General features: G+C 36.3%; 1 protein-coding gene across 4 annotated transcripts in view; it reads left to right on the top strand.

Moving 5' to 3' along the window:
- Positions 1-16,846, top strand: part of PRKG1 (protein kinase cGMP-dependent 1) — a 1,413,735-nt gene that overhangs the window by 1,377,404 nt on the left and 19,485 nt on the right. For all 4 annotated transcript variants that reach the window (XM_055354062.2, XM_019034965.4, XM_019034964.4 and 1 more), the window contains 2 exons: positions 8,988-9,127; positions 10,030-10,119. In XM_055354062.2, the coding sequence (XP_055210037.1) occupies positions 8,988-9,127; positions 10,030-10,119 (230 nt within the window). The remainder of the gene's footprint in view (positions 1-8,987; positions 9,128-10,029; positions 10,120-16,846) is intronic.

Genomic DNA, 16,846 nt, shown 5'->3' with positions numbered 1-16,846 from the left:
GTACAATCTTGGCTCACTGCAACCTCCGCCTCCTGAGTTCAAGCAATTCTCCTGCCTCAGCCTCCTGAGTAGCTGGATTACAGGCGCCCACTGCCATGCCTGGCTAATTTTTATATTTTTGGTAGAGATGAAGTTTCACCATGTTGGCCAGGCTGGTCTTGAACTCCTGACCTCAAATGATCTGCCCGTCTCGGCCTCCCAAAGTGCTGGGATTACAGGCGTGAGCCACCGCACTTGGTCTGGTTTTACTCTCATAAGTAAGGAAAATAAGGCTTTAGGATGTCATATGGACTTGCATACAACCACAGTTGGTTTATTATTACAATATTTTAACCTTCCAATCCCCAGCATCCATGGGGGATTGGTTCTAGGACCTGCCCTCACCAATACCTCTTCCTGCTGCGGATATCAAAATTTACAGATGCTTAAGTCCCTAATATAATATGGCATAGTATTTGCATATACACACATTCTCTCCTATATTTTAAATCATCTCTAGTTTATTTACAATACCTAATACAATGCAAATGTTATGTAAGTAGCTGTTATACTGTATTGTTTAGGGAATAATGACAAGAAAAATGTCTATATGTGTTCACCTCAAACACAACCATCCATTTTTGTTTTCCGAGTATTTTCAATCCTTGGTTGTTTGAATGTGGATGCAGAACCTACAGATGCAGAAAGCTGACTGTACCTATTATTTTGACAAGATAAGTTTTAAAGAACTTTGTGTTAATTATGTACATTTTGTTTAAATTTATTCATGATCCTAATTTTTTAAAAAATAAGACTTTTAAATTTAGGTTTTTCAATAAACAAGTAGTAAAGTCATTAAAAATGACTTTTTAAAAATGTGTCAATATTTAACAGAAATTAGAGTTTAAAAATCTAGTTTGTGGCTAACTGGGGAACTTTTTTTGTAAGTGAAATAGTAAGCACAGAGAAATACATTTTTGACATTAAATTCCTTAAAATGTAAATGAAACATGTAGCTACCTGACAAATCAATACAGAACTAGAAGTTGTAGATTCAAGGAATTATGAGTTCTCTCTCTTTTTAAAAATTCTTTAACAACTTCATTGAGGTATAATTTACATACCATAAAACTTTCCCATTTTAAGGGTATAATTCAGTGATTTTTAGAATTGTATGACCATCATATAACCCAGCTTTAGAACATTCCTATCACTGCAATAAGAACCCTTGTGCCCATTTAGAAATACTCTCCATTCCAATCTCCAGGATTTTTTTTTTTTTTTTTTTTTTGAGACAGGGTCTTGCTCTGTCACCCAGGCCGGAGTGCAGTGGCATGATCTTGGCTCACTGCAGCTTGAGCATGGAGGCTCAAGCAATCTCCCACCTCATCCTCCCAAGTAGCTGGGACTAGAGGCATGCACCACCATGCCCGACTAATTTTTGTATTTTTTGTAGAGACATGGCCATGTTGCCCATGGCTGGTCTCCAACTTGTGAGCTCAAGTGATGGGCTCACCTCAGCCTCCCAAAGTGCTGGCATTACAGGTGTAAACCACCACACCTGGCCTGTCATCTACTTTCTATCTCTCAAGATTTACCTTTTCTGGTACAGATATTCAAATGCTAAAATTTTGTGTTACACTAAATATTTTTATTTTCTACATGTATGATCTAGTTCAATAATCTAAATACCCAGTTATTTAATGTATAGTAACTTCATGTCTTTTTTTCCTGTTGAATTTTAGGGCAGTTTTATGGCTTCTGTACACCCTGCTTCAGCTTTGTTGTTATACTCCGCTGCTGCAGAACAGGATGTTTACATTGCTTTCTGAACGTAGAATCTAAGGCCAGTGTCCTACAGGGCTGTGAAGAGCTTTCTGGCAACAGGGGAATATTGGGAAATGATGGAGGTGGAACATAGTGCTTATGCATTTATAGGGAGTCTAGTGGTTTGTTTACTGATGTTCTTATTGTTGATGTTTTATTATAGGCCTTTGGCTGATTTTGGTGAACCTGCCCTTTGGCACGGTTAATCTAATAGGATAAGATACTCACAGTCTCTCAATGTAGGGCTTTCTCTCTCCTTCCCCCTCCCCTCCAGCTTTTTTTTTCTTCTTTTCTTCCTTTGCAGAACATTTCACTACAGCACTTGTCATAAATTCCTTAAGTTATCACAATTTATATTAAACGTGGGTTACTTAAACATAAAATCATAGACCTTGCCAAATTATTTCTGGATTACTTACAAAGACTTTTTCTCCCAGGTTAAAGAGAGCCAAAACTAAAAAATGGCTTTATGCTTCACCAAATAATATAGATTTCCTGATTAAAATTTTGTGCTATTTTATTTAGAGAAAATAGTTGCCATTCCTATTTTGCAGCTATTACAATTACGGTGACTCTGCCTGGATTCCCTTATGCCTTGAAGCCTGTTTTAATGCTCTTCCTGAGAAAGCTACTGCTACTTTTTTCCAGTGTCTGTTCTTTGAAAGTTAGCAACACAGAGAATATAACAGAAACCAATCCCTTCATATGTTGGGGTAGAGAGGGCAGAAAATAAAACCCCCACCCCCGAAGAGAATATGAACATAAATGTAAAGTCAAGGTCATACTTTCAGAGAGGACCATCATGTTTCCTTAAGCGACCTTTGTGTTACTTGGAGTATTTCCCCTTTTCCTTCTTCCCAAGATATTGCCACATGTTTTTTGGGCCGTTTCTATAAGGTTAAATATAATTAACATGCTTTAAAAATGCATATTACGTCAAATTGCAGATGCATAGAATTATCTAGCTGGAATGAGTTTTTAAAGATAATATAGTCTTGCCCTTTATTTTCTGAAAAGTGGTCTGAGGCCCAGTGAGATTATATGACTTATTAGTGAAAGATCCAGAATTAGGTCCCAGGTTTATGTTTTCCTTAACTCCCTTCATCACCGTTGTTCTGTATCATCAGTTTACCTAAGGTAGAGCATGAAGGGAGTACCCTTCTCCTGCTGTGCATGGAAATGTAATTTGAACCACTTCGTATGGGACTTTTGCATAATAATGAGTCATGTGACATTGACAGTTTAAGCCTTGAATTTAAGAAATCATTTCAATTACAGTGTAGGTCAGGAAGTAATTTTCTTCCAAAATAATTAAGATATTGACAGTGCAAAATAGGCTACGAGCTCTTAATAACAAGGTTAAATGAATGAATAGATACAAATTCTAAGGATCAACTCACAGCCAGTGGTACTGAGCCAGTTTTAACCTTGCCTTGATCATAATCTTCCTTCCCAGTAAAGGCAAAAAATTGGGTCCAGTAGGAAACAAGCCTTTTCAAGGCAACCAGATACCCTAGGTAGAAAGGAAGCATGTACTGTATTTAAATACAACCAGCAAATACATCTTCAGAGCTCTTTAAAATGCTGATGACATCACCTCTCATTTTCAGGCCAGTATTATGCAGACATCAGCTATAGCCAGATAGTTAAGAACTTGTCAAAATCCTTGTCAAAAATTCCCACCTTAAGATCTACTTGGCCCAAGTATACATTCATTCAAATGTCAATATAATACTTCATATTGAAGTAACAATGTACTGTAAATGAAACATTTACCGATTCTAATTTCTAATATAGCACATAGCATTTCTTATATAAAATAAAATGAAGATCTTGAGTATTGAAATTTTCTTGTTCATTTTCCCTTTTTAGGAATTTTGAGAGTAAAACCAGTGTGGTATAAGCATCCATAATCTTTGTTTTTTGAGAACAGTTATATAATTACAGAAAAATGTGAAGATAGTACAGAAAATTCCTGTATACGCTGAACCCAATTACCCCTATTATTGACAACTTACGTTAGTATGGTACATTTAGTTAATGAACCAATATTAATGCTTTATTATTATTATTATTGTAAATTTTTTTTTAAGTTCTGGAGTACATGTGCAGGATGTGCATGTTTGTTACATAGGTAAACATTTGCTGCACCTATCAACCCATCGCCTGGTATTAAGTCAGCATGCATTAGTTATTTCTCCTGATGCTCTCTGCCAACACCCCCAGCTCTCCCCCGACAGACCCAGTGTGTGTTGCTCCTCTCCCTGTGTCCATGGGCTCACATTATTCAGCTCCCACTTATAAGTGAGAACATGCGCTGTTTGGTTTTCTGTTCCTGCGTTAGTTTGCTGAGGATAATGGCCTCCAGCTCCATCCATGTCCCTGCAAAAGCACATGATCTCGTTCCTTTTTATAGCATCCACAATATTATAGAAGTAGCTTTTCAAATCCTTACTCATCTACTTGTTAGCACTGAGGTGGGTTGCAGTCGGAACAAAGAAAACACTTTGTTTGATACATAACACTTTTGTTTAGTTTTCACAGGTAATCTATCAGGATATCCTCATATGATAGATGACGAAATGAAAGCAGAGAGCGTTTGAGTAATTTGTCCAAGAGAACAAGCAAAAAAAAAAAAAAAAGGTTGAGATTGAAAAAAAATTAGTCAAATGTCACACTAGTCACACTCTTAACCAGTGCATTAGCCTGTACACCTAGGAGATTAGGACAGTCTTCAAAGGAAGACAAATCTGAGGAACATGCATAACTATCTAGGCTAGTCCTTGGCAAGAGGCAGAAGAAAAATATGCACTCCTGTTCTCCTCTTTTGCTGGCTGATCTCTTTCTCTACTCAAAAGTAATTTCATAGCTCTAACCAACTTGCTAAAAAATCATCATCATCATCATCATCATCATCATCTTAAATGGACACAAGTGGACTTCGTATAATTAATTTAGACAACAGGAAAAATAAAAAGCAAACTAAATGTCACCTTACAATTCATCATGGATTAGGTTTGTTAAAATATTTTTATAATAAAACATAGTATCTTAGGCTCAACAAATACAAATTGCTATAACTGACTCAGAGTTTACATTGAAAAAAATTTTTGTGGCCAGCCCTGTAAGAAGGTAATAGTGTGGTTCAGCCCCAGACCTCAATAGGTTGTTATGCTCTGTACAATTTCTCAATATCTTTGCATTCATGGAATTCTAGTTGAATCAGAATCAATTAGAAAGATTCAGACAATAATAATAAATAGCTATTACAATTTAAAAGAGACTTGCAAGTTTTTTTATGATGAGAGTTTTACTTTTACTCATTGTAAAAGCAAGGTATGAGGATTGTTCAAAAGTTAAGCAATTCAAAAAGTAAAAAGAAGTAAAAATCAACTAAAAATCTCCCTAAGGAAAAATCATTGTTAACGTATTGATGAACACATTTCTGATTGTCTCTTCATACATTTATTTCACATATAGATGTGTGTGTATATATATACATATGAATGTATATATACACACTAACATACAAACACACTGTGAGATCATAAAATGCATGCTGTCTTGTAATCAGTATCTTTTATTCATATATATATGTCTTGGTTATTTTTCCGTAATGTTAAATATAATTCTAAGTCATCATTTTTACAGTTGCATTGCATGGATATACCATAATTTATTTTTCAAGCTCCTCCTCTTGCTAGAAATTTAGATTGTTTCTAAATTTTTCCATTAGAAACAATGTTGAATTGAACATTCTTGAATGATCTTTGGGAAGTTGTTGGTTTATCAGAAGATTTCTGATGAATATGTTACTTGGGCTTTATGGAAATAATTAACTTCAACATTCTCCACTGTCTCTGTTGAGTTATCTCACACCAGTGGTCCTCAGGTACCCCGACTTTCTGGTTAAGATCCTGAGTTCTGTGAGTCTTGTAGCATTCTGGTTTAAATTGGAAGTGGAGATTCTAAGGGCCCTGCTCTAAGGAGCTCATGAGATCTTGTACAGAGTGCGAAGAAGGAAGATGATTCTAGACCCAAGGACTGGTTCCATGCAAAGTAAAGGCAAAGCAGAAAGCCTCAGTAGGTTAGCAGTATAGTTCTATAAACTTTTTGTAATTAATGCTTTTTAAATTGGCAACTAGTAAGCCTGACTCCCAAGAATTTCTGTAGCTTTCTGTAGCTTTTGCCTATCTCTTATGACATCTACCACCCACCAGCTCTCATCATCCTCCTTCTACCCCACTTGGCTTCTCCTTGCAGTATTGAAGCAATCAGGTATCTCAAACCCCTAACACATGGAGGTCCCTGGAAGTGCCTAGGAAAATGTCAGTGAGGCTTTGGCTGTTCTCCCAAATCACATGCCTAGCATAAGTTAAGCTTAAAGGTAATAGAAATATTGTTCAGTTTATCTCACAGTCCATGAGTTAGTCGATTCCGTTAAACTCTGATTTGCAAAGTATCAATCACTATGCGTTTAATTGGTTTTGTATTCAGCTGAAGGGAAGCAGCATATACTGGAAATAGCTTGGGCCAAAAAAAAACCTGAACATGAATCCATTTCTGCCACTTGATAGCTCTGTGACCTTGGGAAAGATAGGAATCATTTTTGGAAATCAGTTTGTTCCTCTGAAAAAGCAACATTTGATTTGCCCTATTCAGTAGAGATTGCTGGGTACAAGCAGAGTCCATCAATGAATGCCCATTTGGTGGCGCGTTTTCATTTAGGATCATAATAACTGTGGTATCTGGTATTATCCTCAGCTAGAACTAGGGCTCAGAGCAGTTAAGCAACTAGCCCGAGAGAGACTAGTTGCTTAGACTGAGAGAGACTAAGTGGAGTCAGAATTCAAGTCCAGACCTGTGACTATAAAGGCTGAATTCTTTCCTCCTACCCTGTGTACAAGTATAAAAAAAAATCTGTGTTATCATCACTAAAGAGAATAATTTTTATAGTAGGCATTTTTGAACAACTGCACAACAGTCCTCACTAGTTTAACTGGGTATGACTCTGAAGAGGGAATATGACTTTACTTCTTCTTCTCTGAATTGTAGTACTCTAACATAGCTCATTTTTCATGCCATCTTCCCTAGCTTTCCAGATTTCTTTTAGAAGTGAGTTTTCACATTTTGTGTTTTATTTTGACTTACTACTGAATTTATTTGTAGCACACTAATCTGTCATCTTTGAGTTTCACAGCCAGAGTACAGGGTCTTTGGCTGTTAAAAGCATTTTCAAATACCCATTTTTCCCTCTACCTGTCATACTGATTCACAATTGCTGGCAGCTAACCGAGGCCCATTTATTTGCAGTAACTTCATGCTCTCTCCTAAGGAACTTGCCACATTAATATCCTCGAAGATTGAACTCAATCTGTACGTATGTGCAGGAACAAGACACTTAAGACCTTCGCTATCCCTGCTGATGAAGCAGTAAATAATTAACGACTAAAGAGGGGACAGCCATACTTCAGCTGAAAAGCAGAAACAGCATGCCATGTTATTTCCCCAAGGTTACATTATTCCCAAATAATATGGGCTGTTTGGTATCATCTTGAGGATTCTGCTGCTTGAGAGCACTAGATGATAATGTCCTTATATTGCTTTTAAGTAATTAGCTCTATTACCTCTCTTGTTTTTGTTACAAGTCACCTTCTTGAAATTTGTTGTAAAACCATAAACAGCACCCTGTCTGAGTAAGGCATTTGGAAGATCCATGCCTCCTCTGGAGCCACTGGGAGCCATGAGGGCTGCAAGAGAGGCATGGCACATTGAAAGATATTAAGGCTCCAGGTCTTCCCGGTTATTAGAGAGTAAAGTTTGAGGTCAAAGGAACTAAAGCCATCATGCTTGTTTGAGAAGAAAAACAAACGGTTTTCAAAATCTCCTGAAAAAATCTTGCTACAATTTTTTTTCTCTTTAAACTGTTGGGAGGGAAAATTCTGCAAGGTTAAAAAGAAGAAATGAATACAGTCAGTACTGAAGAAATAACAGTCTGCAGTCTCAGCAGAGACTAGGGTCCACCACTCAAGTTAAAAATTAGAAATGTTAACAACAGGTGCTGGAGAGGATGTGGAGAAATAGGAACACTTTTACACTGTTGGTGGGACTGTAAACTAGTTCAACCATTGTGGAAGTCAGTGTGGCGATTCCTCAGGGATCTAGAACTAGAAATACCATTTGACCCAGCCACCCCATTACTGCGTATATACCCAAAGGATTATAAATCATGCTGCTTTAAAGACACATGCACACGTATGTTTATTGCGGCACTATTCACAATAGCGAAGACTTGGAACCAACCCAAATGTCCAACAATGATAGACTGGATTAAGAAAATGTGGCACATATACCCCATGGAATACTATGCAGCCATAAAAAATGATGAGTTCATGTCCTTTGCAGGGACGTGGATGAAGCTGGAACCCATCATTCTCAGCAAACTATCACAAGGACCAAAAACCAAACACCGCATGTTCTCACTCATAGGTGGGAATTGAACGATGAGAACACATGGACACAGGAAGGGGAACATCACACACTGGGGACTGTTGTGGGGTGGGGGGAGGGGGGAGGGAAAGCATTAGGAGATATACCTAATACTAAATGACAAGTTAATGGGTGCAGCACACCAACATGGCACATGTATACATATGTAACAAACCTGTGCGTTGTACACATGTACTGGAACTTAAAGTATAATAATAATAAAATTTTAAAAAAAGATAAAAAAATTAGAAATGTTTGTGGATTAGAACTAAAGAGGAAGAATATAAAGGCCCATATAACCCTATTTTTGGCCATCTTTACTGAAATAAAATTGTAAAAGAAGTTTTTTTTCTACTCTTTTGACAGAAGAACTATAAAATGTATTCAAACACACTCTATGACATGAAATAATAAAACTAGAACTAAGTACATTTTCCCTCTTCTAATCCACATGTGAACACAATTAATTTGGAATCAAGTTAGTTAAAATTCAGCCAATTCAGAGCATGAGATTGGATGATAGCTGTGAGCCCTGGATGTTAAACCCAGCTCTACCAAGGATTTACTGTGTGTTTGACTTGGGAGGTGGCTGAGGTTCATTTAAGTGCTCCATGTACCTGTTAATTTGGGGATAATAATGCACTCTTACAAGTCTATGGGCTTTTTCTTACTCTCTTCTCTCTTTCTTTAAGGTCCAGTTGAAAAGTGAAGAATCCAAAACGTTTGCAATGAAGATTCTCAAGAAACGTCACATTGTGGACACAAGACAGCAGGAGCACATCCGCTCAGAGAAGCAGATCATGCAGGGGGCTCATTCCGATTTCATAGTGAGGTAAAGGCTCCATGCCAGGGACAGACGTACCCAACTCCAAGTGACAAATCCACCACAAAACCCTCTGCCACTTGTGCTCACTGTTAACACATTTCGTATGCACAAAGAAACTTATTTTTAATCTAATCTTAAGAAAGTTTTGTTTGATTTCTAAAAATAAAGTTCTGACTCTATTCTTTCTTTTAAAGAGAATCAGCGTCTGAAAACAATGTGTTTTCCCGAAGGAGGTACCAGAGTTTCTAACATTCTATTTTTATCTTTTTTTAAATCCCCAAACTCTACACAGACCTTTGATGCTTAAAAGACAAAATATCCAAAATCAAACTATTTAACCTTTAATTATCTGAATATTTTTTGAAGATCTAAAAAAATGAAATGACAGCTGACCATTCCACCTCAGTACTAATAAATGGATAATGGGGAGATTTTTATATGTGGAAGCAGCTTTTTGTAGTGAATTTTCCAGTGGCACTTACTGAAAACAAGATGTAACATGAATTTGAGCGAATAGCATCTGAAATTTATACATGTCTGAATCTGTAAAGTTTAATCCACTTTATTCCCATTTTCACTGCATGTTGATGACCACTAAATGTTGCCCCAAGGGTCTATGCTCAAAACATTACCCAAATTGGAATGCAAAGAATCCCAAGAAACCCTCTTTGTCCATAATCATTATGATTAATCCATTTCAAGGGAGACATTAGCGCCTTAGTTTCTTCTATTAAAATCCTATTCATGAGCCATTGGCTTCTTTTCCCCATGTGTGGGCTTAGATCTCTCTCATTCTGACAAAATTTTGAGCTTGGCAAATCAAAACTATAATCTGGGCCCCCCAAAATTGCACACTTGTAAAAGACAGTAATGTTTATAATCTTTGTTTTCTTGTTTGCAATTTACAGACTGTACAGAACATTTAAGGACAGCAAATATTTGTATATGTTGATGGAAGCTTGTCTAGGTGGAGAGCTCTGGACCATTCTCAGGGATAGGTAGGAGATTTAAGAAATTTCTATGATGTTTCTAAAAACAGTTGCCCATGTTGGTCTATAAGAAGAGTTAATATAATAAAGTATAATAATCATATTTATACTTTACACATGCTTATATTTCAATATTTAAAGTAAGCACAGGGCATAACCCACTATACACATATGATTTACTGTACATATAACAAAACTCACTTTGTAACTAACAATACAGGCTTAGTCGATCATAAAAATGGTACATAGCAAAATATATACATGGCCTTAGTTTTGCATGAATGTTAGAATTAGACAACTCTGTAGCTGGAATTCAATTCATTGCTTTAGCAGAAAGAGAATTATAGTTATTTTATAATTATAATTTGAATTAACTATCAATTTAATTGCTCTACTCTTTTTCCAGATAGGCAGTTTGCCTTTTGTGACATTGTGAATTTTTTCCAAAGTAATTTTTCCCTCTACCTTTACATTGCTCTTTGGTTTCAAAATCAACAAAAGTTTCCAGCCATCTCTTTATCCCTTGGCTAGTCTTAGGAAAAAGAAAAGAATCCACTTATAAGCAATATTTCATGTAAATTTATCTGATTTAGATTTACCTTCTTACCCTTCCAGGGCAAGGAAAGTTTGTCTACATGGTGCTTGTTTGTTCTAATCATGCAAATTCATTGTCTTAATTTTCCATCTCATATTTAGATAACTAGCAAATTATCTAATTATCTTCTAATATAATTTATCCTGTAAAATGTCTCAGGAGATCATTATCTACCCTGTGTTTTTTTAAAAACACACTTTTATTTTCCTATGAATAATCTTTTGATTATTTTCTATGAATGATTTATTGATCATACAAAAGTCATCTTTGTTCTTTTGAACACTCACATTTAGACATCTGTATTTTTCTTATTTGTTTGAGTCCTGCCCCCCAGACTCTCCTTCACAGGGTAGCATCCTTCTGAAACTTAGCTATAGGTAGCCCTGATGTATATAACCATGTAATGTTTTTATATTTGTTACTTTGCAGATACACCAGAATAAAACAAGTGGTTCCTTATAAACTGTTGATTTAAATTCTCATTCCTAATGGTGTTCTTATGGTACCTTCATATCTTTGTACAACAGGCCCTTTCGTGTTATTCCCATGGCCTTTCTTATATATGCCAAATGGATTTCTTGTTACCACATTGTGTCCTATTGCATCGGTATTTTATTTCAATTCTTAAATTTAAGGTTAAAAAAGCATAAAAGGGAATGTAATCATGTTGGCATTAGGAGATAAGGTTAACATCTGTACTAAGCTATTATATCATAGTGTATATATTATGTATTATTGCTAGTTAATATGTACATAGAGATTATATACCAGGCATTGTGATGGAGGCTGGGGATCCAGTAATAAACAAAACAGATGTGGTCTCTCTCCTCAGAATGTATAGTTTGTGGCACAAAGTTAATATTTTAATCTGTGAGTTAACATTTGGCATATCTAATGTGTTTCTACTGTATTATATTTGACTTGATATTTCAATTCACTGATTTATTTGAAGTCTTCTACTTTTTTTTCTAATTAGAATAGAAGAAGATTTACAGGTGGAATTAAACATGAAAGCAATAATAAGCCACAAAGGGAGAGTCCAGCTATCCCTCTTATAGCTTATTTTTTTTATTTTTTCATAAGTTATTGGGGTACAGGTCGTATTTGGTTACGAGTAAGTTCTTTAGTGGTGATTTGTGAGATTTTGGTGTACCCATCACGCAAGCAGTATATACGGCACCATATTTGTAGTCTTCTATCCCTCACCCCCCTCCGACTCTTCCCCCCAAATCCCCAAAGCCCATTGCATCATTCATATGCCTTTGTATCCTCATAGCTTAGCTCCCACATATCAGTGAGAACATGTGATGTTTGGTTTTCCATTCTTGAATTACTTCACTTAGAATAATAGTCTCCAATTTCATCCAGTTCCCTGCAAATGCTGTTAATTCATTCCTTTTTATGGCTGTGTAGTATTCCATCATATATATACATATATATATACATGCCATCATATATATATATATACACACACACATGCCATCATATATATATATATATATGCCCTCATATATATATCACAGTTTCTTTATCCATTCATTGATTGATGGGCATTTGAGTTGGTTCCATGATTTTGCAATTGTGAATTGTGCTTCTATAAACATGAGTATGCAAGTATCTTTTTTGAATAATGACTTCTTTTCATCTGGGTCAAATGGTAATTCTGCTTTTAGTTCTTTAAGGAATCTCCACACTGTTTTCCATAGCAGCTGTACTAGTTTACATTCCCTCCAGTAGTGTAGAAGTGTCCCCTGTTCACTCCGTCCACACCAGGATCTACTGGTTTTTTGATTTTTTGATTATGGCCATTCTTGCAGGAGGGAGGTGGTATCACCTTTTGGTTTTGATTTGCATTCCCCTGACCATTAGTGAAGTTGAGCATTTTTTCATACGTTTATTGGCCATTTGTATATCTTCTTTTGAGAATTGTCTATTCATGTTTTAGCCCACTTTTCATTGGATTATTTGTTTTTTTCTTACTGATTTGTTTGAGTTTGCTGGAGATTCTGGATATTAGTCCTTTGTCAGACGTATAGACTGTGAAAATTTTCTCCCACTCGGTTGTCTGTTTACTCTGCTGACTGTTCCTTTCACCATGCAAAAGCTCATCAGTTAAACTAGGTCCCAGCTATTTATCTTTGTTTTCATTGCATTTGCTTTTGGGTTCTTGGTCATGAAATCTTTGCCTAAGCCAATGTCTAGAAGGGTTTTTCCAATGCTATCTTCTAGAATTTTAGTAGTTTCAGGTCTTAGGTTTAAGTCCTTAATCCATCTTGTGTTGATTTTTGTACAAGGTGAGAGATGAGGATCCAGTTTCATTTTCCTACATGTGGCTAGCCAATTATTCCAGCAGCATTTGTTGAAAGAGTGTCCTTTCCCCACTTTATGTTTTTGTTTGCTTTGTCAAAGATCAGTTGGCTGTAAGTATTTGGCTTCATTTCTGGGTTCTCTATTCTGTTCCATTGGTCTATGTTCCTATTTTTGTACCAGTGCTATGCTGTTTTGGTGACTATGGTCTTATAGTATAGTTTGAAATCAGTTAGTGTGATGTCTCCAGATTTGTTCTTTTTGCTTAATCTTGCTTTGGCTATGCGGGCTCTTTTATGATTCCACATGAATTTTAGAATTTTTTTCTAATTCTGTGAAGAATGATGGTGGTATTTTGATAGGGATTGCATTGAATTTGAAGATTGCTTTCACAGTATAGTCATTTTCACAATATTGATTCTACCCACCCATGAGCATGGGATGTTTGTGTCATTTGTGTCATCTATGACTTCTTTCAGCAGTGTTTTGTAGTTTTCCTGGTAGAGGTCTTTCAACTTCTTGGTTAGGTATATTCTGAAGTTTTTGGTTTTTGTTTGTTTGTTTGCAGCTATTGTAAAAGGGGTTGAGTTCTTGATTTGATTCTCCACTTGGTCACCATTGGTGTATAGAAGAGCTACTGATTCTTGTACATTAATCTTGTATCCAGAAACTTTGCTGAATTCTGTTATCAGTTCTAGGAGCTTCCTGGAAGAGTCCTTAGGGTTTTCAAGGAAAACGGTTATATTGTCAGCAAACAGTGACAGTTTGACTTCCCCTTTACCGATTTGGATGCCCTTTATTTCTTTCTCTTCTCTGATTGCTCTGGCTAGGACTTCCAGTACTGCGTTGAAGAGGAGTGGTGAGAGTGGGCATCCTTATTTTGTTCCAGTTCTCAGAGGGAATGCTTTCAACTTTTCTCCATTCAGTATTATGTTGGCTGTGCCTCCCTCAGTTTACAACTGGCAATAAATCTGCACAGATTGCAACATACTTCAGGTTCATACACTCACTGATTGTTGTTACTCGTCAATGAAAAAGGTGAAATATTTTGATGAGAGATGCTTAGCTCCTGTTACATTCTGATATCCAAGAACTCAGTTTATGACAAGTTGACTAAACATTGTGATTAAATTTTAATTTGAGTCTATCAATATTCATAAGTAACCTATTTCTTTCAAATTGTCATCTAACTGCCATCTAGCTTAAAACAACCACCCATCCCCAAAGAGGGCATAAGGGCCTTATCTCTTACTGGTTTTAATTGAAATGACACAGCTGTCAAGGCATAATTCATTATTTCAAAGAGCTATATAAGACAAGTGATTTATTTCTTTAAGTAACTCTCTAAACTATTGATGAAACAGGGTTTCATTTGTTTTAAATCAAATTTACATTGTCATTTCCAATTCTAATAGTAATTTTTCATTGTGAATCACCTCATGTTATGCTTTGTGACTGCTTTCAAGATGTCTATTTTAAAATCCACAAGTTATCTACATCACATGTTTAGTGATGGGACAGTGTGGTGCTGGTAAACATTTGTGTGCATGCATTGTATAGATTTATCAAAGTTTGAGACAACGTTTTTATTTAATTTTCAAAATCAGTTACAAATATATTTATATGTGAAAGATACTCAATATAGATGTGTTGAAGGAGTGGAAACTAGATTTCTAAAACCCTCCACATTCCAAAATGACTCAAAACCAGAGAAAACTGGAAACAAATAGAGTTGTCAAGAACTGAGGACCCTAAGATGTACAATTTGTGGTCTGTTTGCTTCATGGTGAAAAAGGGAGAGCTTTGATTGGCAGGCAATAAAAGGGTAATTTTGGCCCATGTGAGAAGCATGGGGAAAGTGAAAAGAACAGAGATTAGCAGAGGATTCTTCAGAGTTGATTTGTGGCAGTTAGCCTTGGCAGTCAGAAGCACTTAAATAACAGAGAGGATTGGTGTTCCAAACCCCCAACCTCCACCCTGAAAATACTTCATCCCTATTCTACACTACGTTAGTTAATTTTACTATATTAAGACATAGTAGCCAAAAAATAGTTTTCTGGTGCTCAATCATAGTGGCTACTATTACATTTAGTGAGCACAAGTTGTGTACCAGGCACTTATTTTCAGTACATGCATTATTAATTCTTTGGATCTTCACAACAACCCAGTGAGATAGTTACTGTTATTAGCCCCATTTTGCACATGAGAACACAGAAACACAGAGACATATAGTTAATTGCTCAAGAACAAACAGTAAATGGAGTCTGGAGTTGAGCCCAGGATTCTTGCTTCGGGGTCCATATTCTAACATATAGCCTCCTCCCATGAATTTGAGTTTGTATTAGCATTTTTCCATCTTTCTGCTAATGACCAGCTTATTCAGAATATAAGTATAATATTCTGCAGACATTTCATGAGAAATTGATCTCTCACCTAAGCATTTACTCTCATTACAACATTAACAATGGATTTGTCCATTTGATTCCATTACCAATTGACTATTAAGGAAGCAGAGATATGTTGCCCAGAGTCACAACTGTAGAAATAATCTCCTCTTCTACTAACAGTAATCAAGCATTTGTAAGCTTTCAAAAAGGCCCACTCAAATCACAATTAGACAGTCCTGATGTAAATGAGTAAACAGGCAACCTACAGAATGGGAGAAAATTTTTGCAATCTATCCATCTGACAAAGGGCTAATATCCAGAATCTATAAAGAGCTTAAGCAAATTTACAAGAAAAAAAACAGACAACCCTATCAAAAAGTGGGCAAAGGATATGAACAGACACTTCTCAAAAGAAGACATGTATGCAGCCAACAGACACATGAAAAAATGCTCATCATCACTGGTCATTAGAGAAATGCAAATCAAAACCATAATTAGATACCATCTCATGCCAGTTAGAATGACGATCATTAAAAGTCAGGAAACAACAGATGCTGGAGAGGATGTGGAGAAATAGGAATGCTTTTACACTGTTGGTGGAAGTGTAAATTAATTCAACCATTGTGGACAATATGACAATTCCTCAAGGATCTAGAACCAGAATTATCATTTGACCCAGCAATCCCATTACTGGGTATATACCCAAAGATTATAAATCATTCTACTTAAAGACATATGCACATGTATGTTTATTGCAGCACTATTCACAATAGCAAAGACTTGGAACCAACCCAAATGCCCATAATAACAGACAGGTTAAAGAAAATGTGGCACATATACACCATGGAATACTATGCAGCCATAAAAAAGAATGAGTTTGGCTGGGCATGGTGGCTCACACCTGTAATCCTAGCACTTTGGGAGGCCAAGGCGGGTGGATCACGAGGTCAGGAGGTCGAGACCATCCTGGCCAACATGGTGAAACCCCATCTCTACTAAACATAAAAAAATTACCTGGGCATGGTGGTGCATGCCTGTAGTCCCAGCTGCTTGGGAGGCTGAGGCAGGAGGATCACTTGAACCCAGGAGGCTGAGGTTGCAGTGAACCGAGATTGCGCCACTGCACTCCAGCCTGGGTGACAGAGTGAGACTCCATCTCAAAAAAAGAAAAAGAACAAGATATATAGTTTGAAATAAAATAAGACCATTCCCTTTACTCTTTCATTTTGTTTTGTTTTGCTTTGCAATGCTCTCCATTGAGAAGGGATTTAATTCATAGATAGCAGTGTAGCTAAAGCTATATATTAATTATATATACACAGATGCTTACTCTTTAAGGTAAATAATCTCTTCAAATGAAAGAAACATGCTACTCTTGACAGGTAAACATACTTAATTAAGGGCGAAGAAGAAAGGACCTTCAAGGCAATACTGTAATCCCTTTGGA

Source organism: Gorilla gorilla, chromosome 8, assembly GCF_029281585.2.
Source record: "Gorilla gorilla gorilla isolate KB3781 chromosome 8, NHGRI_mGorGor1-v2.1_pri, whole genome shotgun sequence".
In the NCBI taxonomy this organism is placed as follows: domain Eukaryota; kingdom Metazoa; phylum Chordata; class Mammalia; order Primates; family Hominidae; genus Gorilla; species Gorilla gorilla.
Note: the sequence above shows the minus strand (reverse complement) of the source record. Positions and strands in the feature narration are given on the sequence as shown.